Genomic DNA, 22,848 nt, shown 5'->3' on the forward strand with positions numbered 1-22,848 from the left:
AAAAACCTCGCAGGAAAACAGTTTTATAACACGCCGGTGGCATCGGGGAAGGACTGGTGCCACTGGTGTGGCAGACCGCTTTGCAGCAGTTTAGTTTAGAGTGGTTTGTGATTATTTGTAGTTGCTTAGCCCGCCTGTTTGTCATCCCAAAGCGCTACTCCGAGTGGTTGCTAGTGTTGAACACACCCATACACAACATCAGCAACGAAACAAATGCCAACTAGCTTCCCGACAAAACACACACACCCACAGAAACGGTTTTGTGTGTGTGCAGAAAGTTGACAGCAGCACAATGGCGCTATGCATAAGAGACCGTAGTAAAGCTCGTTGTGCCCGTGGGAGAATATGTAATTTATTGCATTCAGATAAGCGCCGGTGCAGCGGAGAATTTGTTAATGCAATAAAAATGGCGGAAGGGAGAAACGCGCTCTCGGTGAAGCGCTATTAATCATCCGGCTGGTTGACTATTATGATAAAGGTAATTTAGCAGTGAGTGGAGCATAATATTAAGCTGCAACTACATGGGGCTCGGGAACAAAGAAAAACGCAAGCAAATCCTTGGTGTAACATTTCAATCCAAAGGTTTAGCACGGTTCAGTTTGTTAGGTGTCAGGTTGAAAACAAGGAAACAATACACTATTTTAGATACATTATTAGATAATAAAGCATGAGGTATGATTACGAATGGCGATCAAGTAAAAGAGGATTATATGTTTTAGTTGCTTTCGTTACTTTCGGGAGTGTACAAGTACGAGATTACAAGTTACTAATAATATGCCTCTATTTACCATATATTCACATCCATTTTCGAACCAAATATTTAAACAGTACAAAGTGTAGTATGCACAGAATAGATAAGGACGTTAAAAATTGTAAAAATAACGTTAAAATGTAGTGCAATATCCGATCATTTGATAAGCAGCTAAAAAAATCCATTATTTTATTTGTAATATTTGCACTTTTATTGTTTTCAATGCACTTTTACACCTGAAATTGTCCATCTCAATCATAACGTAAAACCCTTCAATTGCCCCATTTCAACAGTAAACGGTGATGTTACAAAGTAGTAATTAAAAACTTTTACATATGTATTCCACCCACCTCGCTAGAGACATTTTTCATTTAAACCCCCATTTACAAGAGCATAAAAAGCGTGCGCACGTTGTGAAATCATCCCCTCCTAGCCCGAATTCAAATCAATGATAGCAAATCCACACAAGCCTAACAGTCAACCGTAACCCACTGGGCTGGCTGTCGCAATACGCTCTTTAATGAATTCAAACGCCCGCGATGAAAGTATACAACAAAAGCATTCAAACAAAACAAACCATCTTGTGCCGTTGCGCCCCACCGGCGCGATACGCTAGCAGGCGGTGCTGAATTATTATGAGTTCATTATGCCATCCAGCCCGGTGGGCCCCGGGCGGGAAAGGTAATCCTGGCACGACGCTGGACCTTTTCCAACTGGCCATCGTTGGCACGGTGCAGGCAGCGGCGGGCAGGCCCCGGATTGTCAACGGCCACGCGAAACGTAATAATGGATTGAGCACGGTAATTTGCTTTCCTTTGGCCGGGTGGAATATTCCAGCACCAGCGCACGAGTGCGTCCCAGGGGCGGCTGAAGCACCGGACACACTGCCACGGTCCGGCCGACCGAAACCGGCCAAGCCGCTTCGGGGCCTGGTCGGGACCGGTCGAGACCAGGCGCGCTGCTGTCCCTCGTGGGTTTTGGGCTAGGCAGGAAAAATGTTTCGCTTTCATTAAATTCTAATTTATTATTCATTCAATGTTTCAATCAATAGCATTCGCAAGATTCACTCGGCACGGTAGGGCGAAAGTGGGTGAAGGAAAATACCTGCAAGCGAGCGGTTACTCCGGCCGGCCAGAGCGCAACTTCACGATGAGATCGACGGCATAGGGCCAAACGGTGCACAGCAGCAGTAGCTCCATCCGCTTCGAACCCCGCCAGGAGTGGGCGCTCACTTTTTATTTATGATTGCCGTGCCCCGGCCATCGGCGAACGTCAAAATCGTTCGCACGGAAACGGGCCCGACGGACAGTGAAACACGGCAATGATAACGAAATCAAGCGACGGTCCAGTGTTGGTTCAGTCGGTGGTGCAGGACGAGTCTTGAAAGGTTGGTGGGAATCGTTTATGCAGTGGTCTGGTTTTGATTCGGCCACCCCAAATTGTTCCCTTCATCTGCACCTTCTACCAACACTGGACACCTTTTTTCCACCGAAAACGTAGCTACGTTACGTTTGGTAGTCGTTTTGCTTTATGTTTCTGCTTTGACAAAATTTTGATGTGCCGTTCGGTTTTTTTTTGTGCTCATTTTCTTCGCTTTTCTCATTTTGCGCCCCCCCCCCCCCATTCCTTCACTGCCAATTTTATGCTGCTCAATAACGTGGAGGCTTCTGAGAAAAAGTCCCAACCGTCGCATCTGATGAGATGGTGTAAATGGGACCAATCTTCTTTCCCATTCTGTAGCAACCACTGCTCACGCTTTCTTTGCCTGGCTACCCTTCCCTTCGGCACCGTGGTACAGGCACAGTAGCAATTCAATTTCTAATTTACCCCCGTTGCTAGCCTGAGCATTAGGAGGGGGGAGGGGGGGCACACTGCGGGCTCCACTGATGCCTTGGCAACGTTTAGCTCGTGCAACCAATCAATCGTACTTTTGCGTGGTAATTGTTTTCCCGAGAAAAAGAAACCTGTCCAAGTGAAAAGTGAAAAGGCCTTTCGGTGGTGCCTTTCGGTGGGTTAGTTTTTTTTTCGCCATTTTGCCCTGCTCACCGTTGTTTGACCCACATAATTATAGATATGCTTTTAGAGATTAAATGTGGAGTGGGTATCCGCCGCATTCGACAGCAAAGATTGCTCTTTGACTAATTGGTAAATGTCAGAAACGGGTAATGGCAATGGTCTTCCAGCAATGTTTCGCACTTTCTTTCACTGTTGAGTAGCGAGCAGAGTAGCATTGTTAATTTTTAATAGAACAATATTTGAATGCATTTTTATTTTAATGCTAGCTGATTTACCCGGTCTCACACGGGATAAAATTGATGTCTCGTTTTAATAAAAAATAGAAGAATTTGCAATACAAGAAGTACAAAAACAACGATTACAATTATTACTATGATTTAATTCCAAAGCTTCGATTCTTCTTATCTGTCGAAATAACAGTATGTAATTCAGATCTGCTAAGACAATCATCCGCTTGGATACCACTGAGTTTTTGGTTTACCACGTAGTTTGTTGGACCCATATACCATATATCATATACAGGCACTCCATGATATTAATGCGGACTGGAGGGCAATCGCGTATCTCTAATCTTAGCGTAAGTCAAATTTCGATGTTTTCGGTCAAATTTTAGCTAATTTTCGTATCATTCTGCTTGAAGGGGTAAGTTTTAGCCATTAAATTAGTTATTTGATCCGATTTCAACTAAAAAATTAAGATTTTGTACCATTTAAAATGGTTTTTTTTAATTTGACGTAAAGAGAATTTATTTTAAGTTTGACATTTGATGTATCAAATTAGTATAAGAACTGTCAAATTAAGAAAATCGTGTATAGCGAAATTGCGTATATCGTGTATGGCGTATATCGAAGAATACCTGCACCTTTTGAAATGGTTTTTAAAATTTGACCAAAGGGAAGTTATTTTGCATTTGACATTCGATCTGTCAATTTTGTACAATTTGCTAAAAAAAACTGTCAAATTTAGAACGTAACGTATACCAAAATCGCGTATATCGAATATGACGTATATCGGGGAATATCTGTACCCATATGCCAGCCCGAAAAAGCTATCGCAATTGCGAGGCCTCGTGCGAGCTCGCAAACTGCTCGAAATTGCTTGCGGGGTTTTAACACCAGTGTAAACTGCACTTAACACCGAGTGTCAAAGCGCTGTATACAACAACAACAATACTGCTCTCGGTATGGGATTAGAAAATTTCTAATAAATTAAGTTTAGTGTAACTTATGAAAATGATGTAAGTCTTGAAACCTATTCTCATACCACCATAAGGTGTGTGCAAAGTTTCGTTGAAAATGATCCAGCCGTTTCGGAGGTTGCCCGCAACAAACACCGTGACACGAGATTTTTATATATATAGATTCCTCCAAAGCATTTAAAATTATTGCTAACCCAACACTATCGCGATTAGATATCGACTTAAATCTACGACGGAACGAACTGTTTCTGGTGTAGCAAACCATCCGACAAATGTGTCAATTTGATTGAGCTTTGAGCTTTCGAACCATTACAAGCAATATAAAATATGACAAGGGAACAAAAAGTGTACACACATCCACGAAGTTTCCTTAACTAATGCAAACAAACGTTGTACAACTGTTGATGATATTTTCAATGGCAAAAGATTGCCCTTTGTTTAGTTGGTAGATTTGTTAGTTTGGCGAAAGTTGTTCGTGCGGTCACTGCAGTACAGAACAATTTGACAATATAAAACAATTACCAATGCTTATAAATCCTAAGTCAACATTTGGTCGCTGTCTTGGCCATAGTGGCTTTTAAAAGTGGAGTTGAGAAAATAACGATGGCTCTTTCAAACTTTTACTAATAACTCATTTATATTTATTGCAAAAAAATACTACAATTTTAAGCATTATCCCCCGTACGAAACTAGCCAATCAAAACATGGGTAGTTTGAGTTCATATTGCACGTTTTATATTTATTTTTTCATTGTTTTATGCAAACAGACACGGTAGCTAGGATAGCTAATAGTAGCCTATTAACACGCCGAAAAACTATGCTTCATACTCACCGCCAAGGATGAGCACACTTTCACTCAAGCACGTTGCTTACCTATCCAAGCGTTCGCAAGATTGAGTTCCACATACAATTTTGAGATCAATCTCGCTCCCCCCGGAAAGCCACCCGGATGAGCAACAGCTTTTCAGCCACAGCGTTAAAATCTCCCCCATGGCCTGCACCACCCTTAACCCCCTTTCTCCAGTGGGCTGCAGGAAACAGTGATGCAAGTGAAGAGAAATTCCCAGTTCCCAGTCAAATTTACAGCGTAATCGCGTTAAGTAGTTGCGTTGCGCTTCGGCAATAAAGTGGTAAAATTTGCTTCCCTCCTTGTGCGCCGTGCGCGTGTAACTTTGTTAAGAAATCTCATTAGCACCGTGCTCATGGCTTACGGCTGGAAGATGTTTCCAATCTGCCAGCGCGCCTAGACGAAGTGTGCGAAGAGCAGCGGGGCAGAACCGGGCCCCAAATACGCCCCGCGCGAATGTAGTGCCACCCGTGAAGTACGTGAGACGCGCTACAAAAGTAGTGTGTGCGCTCTAGTTGGGAAAGTTTCGCCGTCCCACTGACGGCGAGCGCATCGTGTCATCGGGGCTGATGTGTTTAGCATTACCCCCTTCGAGGGTCGGTGTTCGGTGTTTGGAACGAAGGCTGAAACAAGCTAAGTGATTTGGAGTAAGTAATTTATTTACCGGTGTGAAAATAGAGTTTTTTTTTGTATATGCATTTCTCCGTTCCCCTTTGACGGGTTCGAGCTGGTAACAGCGATTAAAGTTTTCTCATAAGCAAGTCGTCTAATCCGGGGCATAAAGAACGTACGCATGTTCGCAATTGCTATTTAATAACCCACTTTATAGTGTGCACCAGCTGCATACGGGATGCACTCCCTTGCACGCGCACACTGTACGGCGAAACTTTATGAATACATTCTACACACACACACAAAAAATAACGACACAGAGAACCCCATAGAACCCTAGAAGCCAGGCTAGTTCCGCACGTTCCGCTTCTCGTACAATCACGCAACATAATAATGGCAACTTGTTTGTCTAACTTTGAGCTGAGCAATCGTTTTCAATTAGGTTTTTGGTTTTTGAGCAATAAATAGTCCAATTTGTTTCGTAGTGACTGTTGGTGGCAACGAAACGAGCTCTCGTCCGTTTTCACTAAATTATCTACAACTGCTACGGAAATAAAAATGAAAAACAAAGAACTGCCCTTGATATGTTGTTTCGTGTTTCTTTTGTTGGACCAGCTTGCCAGCACGGAAGCAGCTATGCGCACGAGTTTTGGTATGAAAAATGATTTCATTTGAGCCAACTAAAAACTCGGCTTCCAGTAAGGGAAAGCTAAAACTCTAATGAATTGCATTTCGAAGCAAGCGCCCTCTCGGCGAAGCAATATAAATGAGGTCGAATTTGGAAATGGATTCGCAACGCAGGAAATGAACCTTGATTTCTCTTCGCATCCGAATCGCATCAGTTTGGTTTGGTTCGTTTTGTCCGAATTATTGATTACAACTGAAACTATTTTAGAGAAAATATCATTCTGCTTGTCTCTTTGTGGTCGTGCTTGTTGTTCAAAAATGATTGTACCTAATTTCGTCTATTAATGCTCAAGTTTTCGTTCACAGGAACTCTCGTAACAGCAACAGCACATTTACTCTCAAAGTGTTGTTGATTTAGCGCTATTGAGCGGAATCGGCCAACCGGTCGGGAGGACACTTGTGCTGGGAATTTATTTAATTAATGAGATATAATTTACTCGTAAAATCAAACGACACGTCCGCCCACCATACAAGAGCTCGTTCTAGATGGATAGGATTGCTGTATCTCACGACCGAGCGCACACAAATAATGATCGATCGTACGAACGTGCTGATATCTGCCAAGTGAATGATGGACGATTTACACTCCGCGACACTCCATCGGCAATGCAGGGAACGTTGCATTACACGTAAACATTACACGTTGCGTTAAAAAATTGTTCAAATAATGCGTACACCCATGTTTCGATATGAGAAACATGAAAGCAAAAGCTAATCAATAAGCAATTGCCGGTACAGCAGCGGCCACACTCTATCGCTGGAATAGAATGGTAAACGCATCTGGGTGGCCCTCGATTACGAACAAGAACGCAGGCAGAACGAGATACTCCAGTCGGAAGGTAACATCATTTGTGCAACCATGGCCACCACTGCCATAGGTACTGCATCCTGTCCCGTGATGGGAACGGCACTCGTCTTCTGTTCGCTCTGGCAATGCAGTAAAGCAACCGTAACGCACACCGTAACGTTCAGAGAAGACTGTTTGCTGACTGGTGGCCTAGGTTCAGGTTGCTGAAACATTTGCCTAATGCTAGAAGGTTGAACTCGATAGACACACACTCACACACATTACGGGGTCATAATTCAATGCCGGCGGATGGGGCGAGCGTTGAGAGAGCGAAGCGGCCCAGTGTATCGAGAATGCTTGACAGTCGAACGTAATTATTGGACGATAAATTATTCAACCAAACATTTCCCAGCAACGTTCCCGGGCACAGAGAAACTGCTACGGAGCTGCGGAGCCGCCCGAGCAGGCCACTCGATTTTCAATTCCCCATCGGAAAGCCTGCCGGATAAAAGCGATAATAATTCGACTTAGCATAACTTCTCGCACGACTGCAAAGCTCCAGTTGTGTGTCCGGTAGTGGGACGAGGCGGCTTTTAGATACGCTGGGCACGGGCCAGCAGTTGCGGAAAAGCATACAGCTCATGTTTCAGGTGGAGTTTTTGAGAACACACAAACACATACACACATACACACACTCATGAGGCCCTGGTGTCCTATCGTTTGGCAGCAGTGATCGAGCTACGGTTGCTCTGGAGCATATCCGTCCTGCCAGCTGTGAACGTGTGCAGTAAGGAACGTTGCTGTGGGAACAAGTTTCGTTGCCAGTAATGTGTAACACAGTTTGCGCAAACTTTTAGTTCAGCATGACCGAAAGGGTATTACTATGCAATGCGTACACCATTTCGAGGATGTCGTGTACGATGGCCTACAAATGCAAACATGAAAGCCCGTTTTCTTAGTAGTAAAAACACTCAAACATAATAGTTAGGAAAGAAAAGTTTCATATTGGTTCAAGTGTTATAGTTATGGCTGGTTTTCCGAGGAAAATTAGATATCTTGTGCAATTATTATTAGTACTAGTACTAGCTACTAGTTAATACTAGTTCACTCCATTAAACTGATTGCTGGGAACGACAAACCTTCTTTCTACCAGCAACGGTTCTACGAACTTATTGTTGAGAATGTTAGTTGGAATTATGATTCATGCCGGTTTCTCCGCTGTACGAAGTTTGCCTAACGAGAAGTCATTTAATATGTTCAAATAGCAAGTAGCACAATATCAACGTTTAAGCATTCACGTTAACTGTGGGCAATCAATTGAATCTTTTATGAATAAATGAAATGAAAATAAATAAATAAATAAATTATATTTTCATGAACTGTGCAGCGCAATTAAGCATTCGCCCAACCAGCTCAACTTGTATGAAGTGCTATAAATTATACTATAATTTAAATTCCCTAGAACAGCACGCTACCAGTTCAATGTACCCCCAGTCACTGTTTTATTTTCCCACAATTTGCACTACACTTCTTCGCTTCGTTGATTTTATATACAGTCAACTCTCTCTTATTTGAGAGGCGATGGGACTGGCGAATAAGAGGGGTTTTCAAATTACAGAGGTTGAAAGTGAATGAAAAGTCTATACAAACTAGAAAGAGACAGATCGTTTAGTATCCAGCTTTGACTGTTGCTACAGGAAGCTTCTAATACGACTGCAGATTTGAGCATAAATCATTCAATTACCATGGCAACGCCATACACAAATAAGAGGGGTACAGATTGCAGATTAACATTAATTTACAAATTGGAGAGACAAACATGTACTGGAAATGAATGGACTCTAGAAAATGTACAAATAAAAGAGGTTTTTCAAATTGGAGAGGTCTCAAATAAGACAGGATTCACTGTACCAATATTTTCATTTTTGATACCAGCAAGGCAAAATCAAAAGTCATATTTACGATCAACGGTCAACCATGCTTCTGTTTGAAGTGCAGTTCCGAACAATAGCATTTGCGTTTGATTTCGATGCGGCTGAACAAAAATGGTGTTAAGTTTTACGCAGCACCTAGCAGCAATTGCGCATAGCAAACTTGCACGCTGCGTGATATAATCTAATCCACGCTTGATGTAGACATTTCTACGCGTGCAGAAAGAGGAAAGAAGAATTCACAAGAAGTAGAATGAGATGGCATAATATAAATAAGGCAAAATGTGTGCTTTCGAGTTATGTTCACTGTGAAGCAAAAGAGAGAGAGAGAGAGAGAGAAAGGGACAAAAGGTGGAAGCTTTACGGTTTGCGTTCCGTTTGCTGTGGAGAGCGATAAAACGATTTACACTTTTATAAATTGCGTCCATTAATCTGTGGAATACCGGAAACGGCAAAGCAAAGTGGAATGTGCTTTATGCTATTCATTCACTGCCTCCTTTAGGGTGAAGCTTTCAGTTTGGGGGATGGAAGCGAAGGGGTCGTAAAGCGACCGGGAATCAGTACACTCAGCAACCCGCAGAGAAACTACCTCGGAACAGCCCTCCACAAACGTACCGACAACGATCAGCATCGCTCAGCGCAAAGCTGCTCTGCAAAATGCTTCCCTTTGCGCCCGGGTCGACCGCAGAAATTCGCTATGCAAAACTGTACACCGTAGCCTGTAATCTGCCGAGCACGGTGAAGCATTCAGTGCTGGCAAAGGGTACATGGTAAAGGTGGGGCAAAAGGCATTGACGTTGCGCATACTCCACCACACCCTACCCACGCCAGTCGCATTTGTCATTGAAGGACACCTTTTTCGACACCTCGAGTCACCTCAACACATTCTCTCTCGGTCGAGCGTAGAAACGGGGTGGGCAGTGCTTCGTCTTCGTGGTGCTGGTGATGACGGGCTAGAGCGTTTGAAAGTGAAGCGAAATAAGTTACTGCGCAGCGGAAAAGGTTGAACAATTTGTAGAGCGAACCGAATGTTCCAGGGGGGGGGGGGGGTTTGCTGCGGGTCGCGGTATCATTCCGGCACTGCTTCTTATCTTGCATCAAAGCCCCGAAAAGCTTGGGAATGTAAGAGAAGGATGTGCCCATTTGTGCAAAGTGTTAAAATGTAGGATTAAGAGGAATTTCCCTCGCGCCGAATCGTGTACGCCTGGTGTATGGGAAGTCGGGTATCTATTTTGGCACCGTACCTCCACGGTAGGGTGGACCGTTTTCTTTTGATAGCAGAAACTTAAGGGATTTGTGAGGGAGCTACGCTCAGGATCGGCTGGCATGGGATGCTTTTTGTGTGGGGAAACTGTATCCCAGCAGGAAGGAAGCGTCTGATTACTTTTGCGAAGACAAACTAGTAGCAAGTAGTGTACACCAGCAGGGTGGCAACACATCGCAAAATTAATAATGACATTTTCAGCTCATGTAGTTATGAAAGCCTGACTCAGACTTTCAATGGAGATAAATTATATTGAAAGAAAAGATTTTTTTTTTAATGAATGTCGACAACCTGCACTTGGTACAATTAAAATATAAATGGCACAAGTTAATCAAAAGGGATTTTTCACCTACATAAGTCACTCACCATTAACCTTCCTTTCGTTACGTTCAACATAACAAACAAAAACTGAGTAACTGCCTGCCTCAAGCTCGCAAATAATCAAGATGGTATTAATTTACACGTCTGCCTTTTATTTCTTTTTTCACACCCAACAACGCTATTAACTTCATAACGCGATGAACTGTTTTTTGTTTGTTTTTGTGTTTTTGGCTAGATGAAGCGAAAGGACGCAAAATGGGATACCGGAAAACCTTGCTTTCAACCTCATCACGCTCTCCCCGTAGCAAACACGGCACTAACCACCGGGAGGGAAAAAGGTCAAAAACAACCCACCGTCGTTGTGCGAGCTGCAAATCATGTAGCTGGCATGCAACAGTTAGCAACCGGACAAGGTTAAACATGACGCCGGCGCGGGTACTACTGCTGCTCACTTGTCACAATCCTGATCCTGAGCAAGACGAATGAATGCTCAAGGACACCTGCTTGCGATGGACTGTTTTTTTGTTTGGTTGCTGTTTGTTTCGTTTTTGGCATTATGAGTGTTTACAGTGGTCAGTACAATGGTGACACCGTACCACTTCCGGCGGAAATTCAGCTTCCGGGCTGGTTTTACGTATGCCGAGCACTACCGAAAACGGTTCGCACCGTATCGAGCCTTAAAGCTGGATGCTAAAACTAAGCAAGAAAAGTTTCTCAAACCAGTCTGGACATGCCGTGTTTGTGTATTCTTTTGTGTAAACTTTTCCATTCCATTCCCGTCTCACACCCTACATCATGCATGAACTATGTTCATAACAATAACTTGATGCACAACACGTGTATTCTGGGGGGAAGTAAATTTTGGAAGGAAAGGACAACTGAACGAAATAAACAATTCTGTCCCAAACATTCCACAACAATTTTGAATGGGCAGAATTCTCGGAACACGCTCGCCATTCCAGCTTCCCTTTGCGGGAAAGCAAGAACAGCATCCCCTTTCTAAGCGGGTACGGCCAGCCCGTCGAGGGTCGTTTGCGACGGTGTTGCGAAGAAAACATTCTTCAAGGATTAGCAAACATTTTGCCCGACCCGACGGAGCCGGATTAGCGTCCCCGTCTGCCACCGCCTTGTGCAAGTTTCCATCGCACCTTCCACCATCGTGCCACGCCGACCAATAACGCTATTTTGTCATCATTACAGTGCGAGCCCGTTGGCCGGGTAAAAACGGTCGCTTAGGCCCGCGCGGTGTCACTCATGTATCTTCATAATGGCGACCGAAAAAGCTAACAACACGGCGAACCGGCAAACAAATGCCACCCTGCAACAAGGCGACAACTTACCATTCGTCTCCCGGCGTCCCAGCTTGGCCCAGTGCGGCGCTACATCGAGCGGAACGATCCCGGCCGGGTCCTGCTGGACGTAGGCACAGGATTAACCATTTTTATTTGCATTTATTAACTGGTCCACAATTTCCCAACAACCGTTAATTTACATTAGCCGGGTGTGAATTAGGGAAAAGGAACTGATGGATGGTGCTGCCGGGCCGCAAGATGGACCGTTCTTCGACCCGATAACACAGTGTCTCACTATATTGGCTGATATATGGGGTGAACCGTTCACCCGATGCTCCGGGACGCTACTATCGGCCGAGGCACTATGGGCGCGGGACGCGTGTGAGGCACTACACCGACGACACATGACTGCAACCGCGAAAGACATTTGTGGGCTGGTTAAGAGGTTAGGAATAAATATATCTTGATTATTGACGGGCTTCAAGCTTAAAGAACCAGCCGCCGCTGGTGGCGGTACGTGAGGGTTTGGGTAGTGCATCATCCCCTTGGGTTGAAGTTGGTTGCCGCTGCCGCTAACATTGATACATGAGTATTGATAAAAATCGTGCACTTTTGCTGGTGCCACTAAATCATGGTAACGCTGGCGTGAGGATGTGTTTGTTTCCCCTAATAGTGTGTTGGGCCATTAAATGTTTCACTCCAGCGTGGCAAACAATTTATCTTGTTTAATGTGAGAATGCTGCTTAGCTGCTAAGCTGAACTTGAAAATTGATAAATAGATGCTTTAGGATCTGACACGGAGAATTTTCCCAAATCAAAATTGAAATAAGTGTTCACTTTAACGTTGATTGGAAGCATTTTGCGAATTTCTTTCAAATTATTTTCTATTTGGCATGCACAATATGCTTCACTTCGTGTATAAATCTGCATATTATGGTTTTCTGCGGAAACCGCTTTATTGAAGACGGTTTGAAAGAAAAATCGGAATGCCTTAATGCGATTCAGAGCACAAAGCAAAACGCATGCTTCAGCTACCTGTTGCACTCCAATTCAATCATCGACAGGCTGCCCACGGAGTTTTCAATTCATCGACTCGACATTTCAGCTGAAAAATGAATGCCAACAAAGATGTTTTATGATTATTCCTCGAAAAAACTACCCCCCACGTGTTCCATGCGCAGATTTTGCCTCCATTGCTCGCCCGAACATCGAACCACATGTAATGTACAGAGCAGATGGATTCAGTGCACGAAACCGTAAGCATCGCAGCAGAGTATCGCAAATGGTTGTACGACTATGTTTTTCTTTTTTCTTTCTTTTTTGCTCCCTCCCACCGTCCAGCAGGAGCAGGATGGAGTTTGATTTATTCTGCATAATCAGCATGGTCGTAAATATTTCTACTTGAAGGCAAGCAACAGCGCGAACCGGACCACTGGCACGCTTCGACGGGTCGACCGTTGTACCGACCCGGTGCAAGGGAATCCCGGGCACAGTGGACCGGTTTCAGCTTAGTCAGGATTTTATTTGACGTGAGTGTTGTTGTACACTTCGCCCTCATCTCTTTCTCCCTTTCTCTCTCTCTCTCTCTCTCTCTCCCTCTCTCTGTTCCTCGGTGCCACATGCTGCTAGGCTGCAGGATTAGCTTCTAGCACAGCGCTGCGGGCAGAAAAGGGTCCGGAAATGAACCCCGGGTCAGATGATTGGACAGTTCGGGTCCGAAGCAGGAAGCAATCACTGGAAAAAGGTTGCCCGAACATCGCTCTGCTGCTGCTTCCACCTTCCACCTTCGCTCTTTCTACCTTTTGTTTATTTCCTACGCAACCTACGCGTATGCTTTTCCGTGTCAATGTTGTGCTGATCATTTTTATGTGGCAGCGCGGCAGTGAAACAGAATCCGAATACGAATTTTGATTGGTTTAGCGGAACAGATTGATGATGAAATGTGGGCATCTGGGAGAGAGGGGGGGAGAGTTGGTTCGCCGAATCGTCGAACCGGTCGCGGCAGTGATTGACAAAAATTCATCGAAACTCGTGCCCAACATGTATTGTGATGGTATTTTAATCGGATGTAACACAACGGACCGCTCTAGAAGGGCAACGCAATTTCACTTGTCTGTGTGTGGTTGTGTTTCTATGATAGTGAAATATTATTGATACATTGTTGGAGGGCTGAATAGCATTAGCCAAAAGGCTCTCTCAAGGCTGCATCCATTAGCATATTAAATTAAACTTTATGTATGATATAAACCAAAAACAAGCGTACTGGGACGCTTGTTGTCTAAAATAATGAGTATTAATGTTACGTACTCGTTCGTATTTGGCATCCAACTTTTCAAAACTCATCGTCGTTATCATCATCAGCACTTGCGGGAATTGATTTTAACTCGACTTTCATGTTTACTATTCGCACGCTCCTGCAACTGCAACTGCGATTGTGATTTTCTACACATCTCATGTTGCAAAGCATTCTGTTTACATTGCACCCAAACCCATTCGTGCAGGTGCATGTTTTGTTAATCATGGATGCGTTGTAAAATTCATTTAATTTTCCCAACCCAGTAGAGTGACGCGAAATTTAATGACAATTTTTTGCATTTACCCACTACCGTGTGTTTTAGCCATTCGCTTGGACACAATATTTGCGAACAGATTTTCACGGATGGCTTAACCACCGTAACCATTTTGAGTGTGTTGTTTGTGTTTTACAGCTGGCTCCAAGTACACCATCACCGCTCCCACCGTCGATGCAGCCGATCATGAAATGCTTTAATTTGGTGTGTTTCTGTTCGCTGCGCCCTTTAAGTTTTACGTTTAGTGTTCCGTTTTGCCACACGCAATCGAACGCGCGAAGCGAATCGATCCATGAAACGACCGTGCCATTGGTTTGTGGAGAAAAATCATCTTACCAAAGCAAATGGCTGCATGGGGCAAAAGTACTTTCACGCTGTCGTCTTGCGAACGGGCGCAAGACAGTGGACGTGGTCTGTTGGGTTTAATGTGTAAATGTGGTTTCACACTTCGCCCCGGAATCGAATCGATTTGCTGCTCTCGTGCTCCCTTCATTCGGGCTGGGGGTTTGTGGTTCGAGCAACCGTGGCACGTTGTTCCGAAACGAAAAGTCTCGAACCAAACGAGGGGTGTGTGGAACCGTTTCCTTTTGGTGTGCAGGTTTAGCACGCGAACGCAAACCGTTATTCTGGCCGTTTTCGTTTCCCATCGTTCTTCGAGTTTCAACTAAACGCTTCGGCACTAACGCAATGAGCACATCGAATTCATTACTACTGCCAGGACGGTAGGATAGCTACCATCGAGCGTGTGTGTGTGTGTTAGAGAGAGACGAAGGGCTCTGCGGGCGGCGTGGAAGTGATGTAGCATAAACGAACTGACCGGACCCGCATCGCTAAACTCGAGGGTACGAACAGGCGGGACCGAGAACAGGGGAGACAAAAGGGTGCGGGCCAGTACAGGATTGCGGTTGATTTGATCAATGATACGTTTCAGCGATTTTCCGCCAACCGCTGCCAGCGAATGGAAAAGCATAATTAACGATTATTGCCTCCAATCCGGTGTGCTTTAGTATGCCCAAAGATTGGATTTTTTGCCTTTCTCCTCTCTTTATTTCTTTCTCTCTCCGTCTCTTGTTCTCTATCTCCCTTTTTCTGATCTTTCTTTCTCTTTCTGTAGTAAAAATGAATAACGAGAGAAGATGCTTTTTTTTATTCATATCGAAAAGAAACTTACACGCAGCACGGGATCTTTCGATTACCGAAAGCCAGCGAAGCAGAGAACTCGTAGAAGCTTTAATTGTGCAACCAGGGATGAATCAAAATTTAGGTGAATCATATCGATAAAAATAAAATGTAACTCTGAGTGACATCATTATGAGCGTCGGTGTGAATGTGTGGCGCTATGGGTGTAACATTAATGAGCTTAATGAAAGTGTGCGTTGAAAAATGAGATGTTACCCATTGAATGGCATTGTCATTCGCAGATCTGTCACTTTTTTGTACCCAGTATAGGGCAACGAAGCGGTAATTGAAGTTTAATGCGGATGTACTGCATTGTACAAAGGGTAATTAAACTATGACTGCAGTAAATAATGCTACCAAGCCATCAATTACAACAGATACTATCATGGAAGCAGATTACTTTGAATGAAACCACAATTAGTAGGGTTTGTTTTTCATGGAAGAAAGGGTTCCACTGTTTGCAATTTATATGGATACAAGAGTTTTAATCACGCAGCACAAAATGTGCACAACGTAACATTGTTATGTCTCAACGCGCAAACTAAACGAAAAGCTAAAACAGAATTAGAAACAAAACGATCAAACGCGGTCGTGTGTATGGAGACGCCTGGTATTTCGTAACAACCGGAAAGTCACGTATAAGCCGATTTAAAATTTAAATCAGCATGGATACTTCAATGTAAGTAATGTACATCGAATCTTTATTCATTGTGTTGTTGATATCGTAACATGATATTGTTACATCAATTGAGCATACATCATATGATATTGCGCTGAATCTTTTTTTGCAGAAATTCATAAGTATTATAAGCCATGTGAGTATGCTGTTCTTACAATATTTTTGATTTTTATTTATTAAGTCGATAGAAGGGGGTTTAAATTTAACTTATATAGTTTCGTTTTATTAAGAGTAGCTACAAGGTTGGCGGACTGTGCATATTATTATTTGTAAAAAGCAGCATATTTGAAATGTAAAGGTAATTTCTATTGAACATCACACCTCTTGCCTCATTGAGAATCATCGTTTCTATAAGTGAGTGGGTTTTTTTGTCTTTTGAAATTTTGCTGAACGGAACTTAGCAAGTAATTCCTTAATTTTACGAACTTTAAAGAAACTCTTTCGAAGAGCAGGTATAAACTGTCATGTGTATACTTAGATTGTAACTGGCTCTATTGCCTATTTTTAAATTCGCTGTTATTCTTTCAATTTAAATTATGTGATGAAATGATGTTACACCCTTCCTTCCTCTAGCGACAATCATGTGTTGGAAGTATTCACAGTTTTCCCTTCAAAATAGCGCAAATCAAACGTTTCATCACAAATCAAACACACACCACAGCGAACGCACAGGACCGCTAAATAAATCCAGCAGTAAACCACCGTGGGGTAGCTTTTATCCACTTTGGCGACTATTACCAGCGAATGCCATGGAATGGGAATGGGAAGGGGGAGGGGAGATTATTCTTTCCGAAAAGTTATCACTGCAAATAAACATAAAAATTTATACGTATTAAACAGGCAAGCACCGCCGGCTGCTGCCCAGGAAACGGCTCTACCGGGCAAAGCTTGTGCCTCGTTTTAAAATACCGGGCGGCTCCATTGAGCCATAAAAGAGAGTTCGTCTTAAACCATGCACACATAACCACAGCACCACCAGCAGCAAGGCGTACGCTTCACAGCACACGCGAAGCAGCGCTACTGTGCGCTTAAAGTGCGCTTCAATTGATTGAAGCCAGGCCCAACCGGTCTTCGCATGCAAAAGTTTGTGTAAAACAACACATATATCATGGCTGCCGGTGCGGTGCAGAATGTGATTGTGTTTGTGTACGTGATGTGTGTGTGTGTGTTTATGCAAAGGTGCAAAGTTTGTCGGATTGTGATTATTTGACAAGCAGCGGGAGGCAGGCGCAAGTAATCAGCCTAGACCGATAAAGTCAAAAAGTTTATTTTCCCCTCGCCCTACGAAAACTCAAACGGAGCGGGGTGCTTCGGGGAGTTTGGCCGTACGGGTGTGAGTGCGTGGTTTGAAGTAAAATCCGCCCGTACAACAACAATTCCCATTTTATGTCAATCATCAAACGACGCTTTTGACGACGAAACAGGCGACAGTGTGGGTCTTTCCCATCTCCCGGTTTCCACGCCATGCGGCTAAGTGCTGGCAGGATGACCTGCCGTGAGGGGCGGGCGAAGTGAGCGCGGGTGAAAATAAAACCGGATATTTGCATTGGATTTTTGTTTCTTCTTTTAGTCGTCACAATTTTCCTCATTTCACGCGTCCCTAGGCAGTCAGGCCAGGTCAGGGGAGCGGGAGCCGTGGGTATCGCTTGCACAAGAGGGGGAAAACAGAGCCAAGATTTTGATGGCTTATTCAATTTCTTTTACCGGAATGTATGGAAATACCGGGTATTCTGGGGCCGGGTATTCGATTTTCCGTTTATCCGCATTTCGCTTCAACCGAGCGCGGAAAAACGTGGGGACGAAATGTGGTGGCATTTCGAGCCTCGCTGATCATTTGCATGCAGCATTGTGATGAGCCCGGTTGTGTAGCCCGGATGGAACCGCGCAAGGGCAGAAAAGGGAGAACCGAATACGGATCCGTTTGGTATTTTAATATTGATACGCAACGCAAACATCAGCACCGTTCACTTGGTGGATCATATATCAGGCCGAATGTTGGGCTGCCTGAGTTGCTGGGCTGGAGAACATTTCGCTGCCTGCCGCACGCTGAACGGGTGCGTTGTTTATTTAGGCAGGTCTGTGTCGAGGTGAAGTGCCCCGTTTTATGGGGACGGTGGGAGATACAGCTTGCCGTGCAAATACAGCGCTAATGGGAAGGAAGGTCGAAGCTTCCCGGACCCATCCCGAGCAATGAGAACGAACAGTGGGCGGAATACTCGTCGGTGGTAGGTTTTCGCAACGATGGTTTGATAATTCACTGCTCTCTTAATGCAAATCTTTTATTTGCTTTGCGTACACTTACACCATTGGGGGTGTTCTTTGCCGGATCAATTAGGAGAGGAGAGTGATTTGCCACCGGTGCTGAGCGACCGAGCAAAGTTGAATAATCAAAGTGAATGATTTTATGTATCGGAATAAATTAATGCATAAGGTAGGCTGGTATTGATTAATAATTACACGCGCGCCGAATGGTAAATATCATTTAGAACTTTCTGCACTCCATGTATTTTCTTGGTAAATATTGAATTTTCTCTCTGCGCAGACCGTTAGGTCCTGAGCAAATAAAGCGCACTGTTTTCTTCTGCATGAAATGCCATGAGAAAATCATACTACAATAACAATTAATACAAATCAATGTAATATAACAATAAAAAGATTTGGTTTGACGCGTCAAATCGAATTTGGCCATCCTGATTGGGAAGCTGCCATTCGTATAATTAGATTTGTTAACCAAACAGCGTTGATTCTAATACAATTCTTTCTTATGATATGATAGTATGATACGTCATATGTTTAAATCAATCTTACGTCTCCAACACGGAAAATTACGCAAAGAGTGTAATCTTATAATTACCATTGTAAACAAACGTAGATATTAAGCATCGAATGAGTGTATTCCATTATTGTTACCATTAACAAAGTTGTTGTATCGCAAGCAACCACAAAACCAATCCCTTTCGAAGTTGATTTACAATCAACTACTCAAAATTCATGATTAAAAATTTCTTTACAAAAGCTATTGTTTTCCTTCACATAATGTACCTAAGCAGTCATGTTACCCCGGTGAAGGCTTCCCTAGACTGCTTTTTATAATCTTATGTATATACATTTATATTTTATATTTACATTGTATGTATTTTTATATTTAGTACGGCCTTATAAGATCCGTTGGTTTTATTGCATATACCACTGGGCGGCCGCACTGATATATGATAGCAAAAAAAAAACAAAAGCTATTATAGAAGGTAAAAAAACAAAAAAAAACCCTTTTATATTTTATGCCTTTGGAATTGTTCCGTCTATTATTCGAACAGTATTCATCATCCGGGTATTATCCATGTGACTGTTACGGTTATACCAGAATCGATTGCAGCAATTGAGTACAAACCAAAATGCACTTTAAAATTGTTTTGTTTTGTTTTTTTTTTTAAATGAGTTATTTTACTTTTATACGGTTTTGCACGGCTTTTTGGTTGATTCCAGTTTTTTTAATTTACTTCCCATAGTGTTTTTAAATCGTTCCTACAATTAACTGGGTATAACAAATAATTTTTTGATGATCAATCGGACGATACCAATAAATTGTGAAAACGATATAAAAATATATGGCAAACGAATCCAAAAACACCAATAATCTACCCATAAATCGTGGAAAACCCTGTATAAGACTTTCAAAAAAATCAATAAAAACAAAGTTTAACCTTTCTTGACACAACATTTACCTTGTGCAAAAAATCAATCCTTCTTTAGCTTACAATGAAGCTAATTTTACGTGTGGTTTTGTATGGAATGTTAAATTGATTTCTGCAAGCAAATGTCACACTCCATAAAAAAAACAGCTGGCTAATACCGTAAAAGTCCTCAATACATGGAAATGCGATCAGCTTGCCGAAGTGCGTGAAGGTATGTAAAAAACGTCTTTTTGACTGTGGATTTCCACTTTATTATACTGTTGATCGCAATATACATACTTAGCCAGAAAATTAGTAAAAACAGAACAAAAACTTGTAAAATACAATCCGATCAATATCAATTGCATGTTAACAAAACCACAATCAACTGAAGTAAATCGCCCATTGAAACGAAACGAGTTTGATGGGTTTACTTGGTCAAATAAACGTAGAAAAAAAATAAATATAAGCATATTTTTCAACATTTTTCCTACAAATTTGGACAGATATCAGTGCACCATGGTAAAAAAAGGTAAAGTACATTTAACAGGGCTCCATTGCGCCAAAGGTAGTAGCAGTATCCGTATGCTGCTTGACGCTTTGTTTCCGCGTGCAGCGAGCGCGACTGACGATTGGCGCGAAGCTGAATAGCTTAAACGATGGTTCAACTGCCAGGTTCAAAACACGAACAAAAAAACACAAGCATTCTCGCAACAACAACAACAAAAACAAAGCGGAAGTCTCTTACCTGTGCTGCTCGAGCAGAAGAAAATAATCATCCACAAGATGCACAATATGTGTGCCTTCGTCATTGTCATTTTGAATGCGCTCATCCCCGCACGGTGGGAAACGGTGTTCCCCTGCCCGGGGTGAGTTTCCTTTGCACAGCCGTGCCGTAATCTGTTCCGCTTCCTGTTTCCCGGGGTGTTGCGCTCTCGACCACCCGGTTGCCCTCTGCGCTCGCTCAGAAGAGTTTCACTCGCTTCCGGCCATTCACAAACACTTATTTTGGTCCTTGCCTACACACATACACTCACTGATAGATACACACACGGATACGCATTCTCTCTTTCTCTCTCTCTCTCTCTCTCTCTCTCTCTCTCTCCTTATCGCTCTCGCAACTTTTTCTCCGATTGCTCACTCATTCACTCGAAATAAGCCGATTGGAATTGACTCACACGAGAGAATTGCGGGCACACCTACACGCACACATAGAGCGATTGGTGACACACATTTGCATACGGCCAATTGCACTTTTCCACTTCCACCGTCACGGTGCATTATCTTTCGCTGCACTGCATCTTTCAAATGCACTTGTGTTGCCGTCGGGTTCGTTGTCGTCGTCGTCGTCGTTGTTGGGTTTACGAAGGCTAGGAGAGAAGTGGGTTACTTTTTACTTCTTGCCACACTGTGTCTGCTCACATCGGTGATGCAAGCATCCTAATCCCCAACCTCCCCACCACCACCACGCTTCTAAAAGCACACACTGCCACACCCCGACACTGATCTTTCAGTAAGTGCACCGGGAAAGGTCCCACATACGCGTGCTGCTCACTTTTGCTGGCGCGGCACCGACCGCGGCAAGCTGGCGGACTGCTTCAAAACGCCAAAGGAAACACTCATCCTGCCACTTTGCATGATCAAAGGAATGGCGTTCGGCTTTCCCTCACAGGACACCGTCATTCTCCCCCAGTTTCGGGGCTCGCTTGGCTTCCGTTTCCCGGTTTGCTTCCACGGCTCCCGCGGTTTCTACCTGCGCTCGTGCAGCTTCCCTGTGTAAAACGCTGCACGAAACGATTCGATTAGGCGGAAAGATGCACACCGTAACCGCAAATGCTGAGATTCTTACGACTCGTGCCCCCTCCCCCGACCAAGGTAAGGTTCACTGGCGCCTTCGGCCCCCTTCGAGAAGGGCGATTAGGTTCGTGTAAGTTGCACTGGTCACCACCAGGGTGCGATTGTCTTGCCGAAAGCGTGCGCGTGCGGGATCTAGTGCACGTGAGCCCGCATCACAACCGGGTAGCAATTAGATGCTAACCAGCACGGGCTTCGCCGGATGCAAAATTTTCCAACACTACCATATGCACTGCACACACACACACACACACAGACACACGCACAACAAGTACAGCCGGTGTTTATGCTTGTGCGCTTGTTTTTGGGGCTTTATTTTATCTGTTCGTTTATGTTCCGAGCTTGGGCACCCTGTGGGTGAATGGAAATTGCTGTTCCACTTCCGGGATGTTGTTTTTTGTTTGTTCTCTTTCTATCTCTCTTTGCTTTATTTCCTACCCCTTTTCCCCGATTCCTATTATTTTGTGTGATTTCTTTTTTCTCTAGCCCGTTTTATATCATTCGCGTTTCCGTACTCGGTCCGTGGTTGCTGCCGGCAGCGTTTGCTGCTTTGAATATTTTATTATTTTCGCCGCTCGCCCGAATCCCACGGGTAGAATCATGGAGCAGTGCGCTCGAGCGCCGGAAAACCGATGCAAACGATAGAGAGCGAGAGCGGAGGTCACTCGGTGGTTCAACAAAAGTGGAACAAAAAAAAAACAACAAGCTGTGTTGTGTTGTTTCCGCTGTTTTTTTTTTTTTTTGTTATCCCTTTTCTTTTTTCTTTTGAGTTTAATTTTACAAAGCTTCACTTCCTCCCCACCCCCTTGACTAACGACCGTCAACGGGTGGAAGATTTTCCCTGACCTTTTGCATGGGGGTTTAGAGTTCGGTCGAAAAATCTCGTTTCACGAAAACCACACCGTGGCCACCTTGCACCCCTCTCTAGGGGCGGTGTGTGTGTATGTTTGCCCGCGTGCGAACGCGCTGACTGGATTAGGATAAGTTTATTTTCGCCTCACTAAATGATTCAAAACCCCCAACCCGGTGCAATCCGGTGCAAACATTGTGTGACGGTGGGCGTGTCGTGGGAGAAGAGTCCTGCGAGAGATCAGTTAGCGTGTGGCAACAGTCACGGTTCCAGCAACACGGTCGTCTTCATTTTTGTTGTGTTCCAGTTTATTTTTCCCCAGCTCAGCACAGTGCACCT

General features: G+C 43.8%; 1 protein-coding gene across 6 annotated transcripts in view; it reads right to left on the bottom strand.

Annotated features, from left to right (window-relative positions):
- Window positions 1–22,848, bottom strand: part of LOC121588087 (nuclear pore complex protein DDB_G0274915-like) — a 194,640-nt gene that overhangs the window by 59,444 nt on the left and 112,348 nt on the right. For all 6 annotated transcript variants that reach the window (XM_041905657.1, XM_041905653.1, XM_041905654.1 and 3 more), the window contains exon 5: window positions 20,554–21,175. In XM_041905657.1, coding sequence (XP_041761591.1) covers window positions 20,554–20,638 — 85 coding nt within the window. In that variant the 5' untranslated portion in view covers window positions 20,639–21,175. The remainder of the gene's footprint in view (window positions 1–20,553; window positions 21,176–22,848) is intronic.

This window comes from Anopheles merus, chromosome 2R (genome assembly GCF_017562075.2).
Source record: "Anopheles merus strain MAF chromosome 2R, AmerM5.1, whole genome shotgun sequence".
In the NCBI taxonomy this organism is placed as follows: Eukaryota; Metazoa; Arthropoda; class Insecta; order Diptera; family Culicidae; genus Anopheles; species Anopheles merus.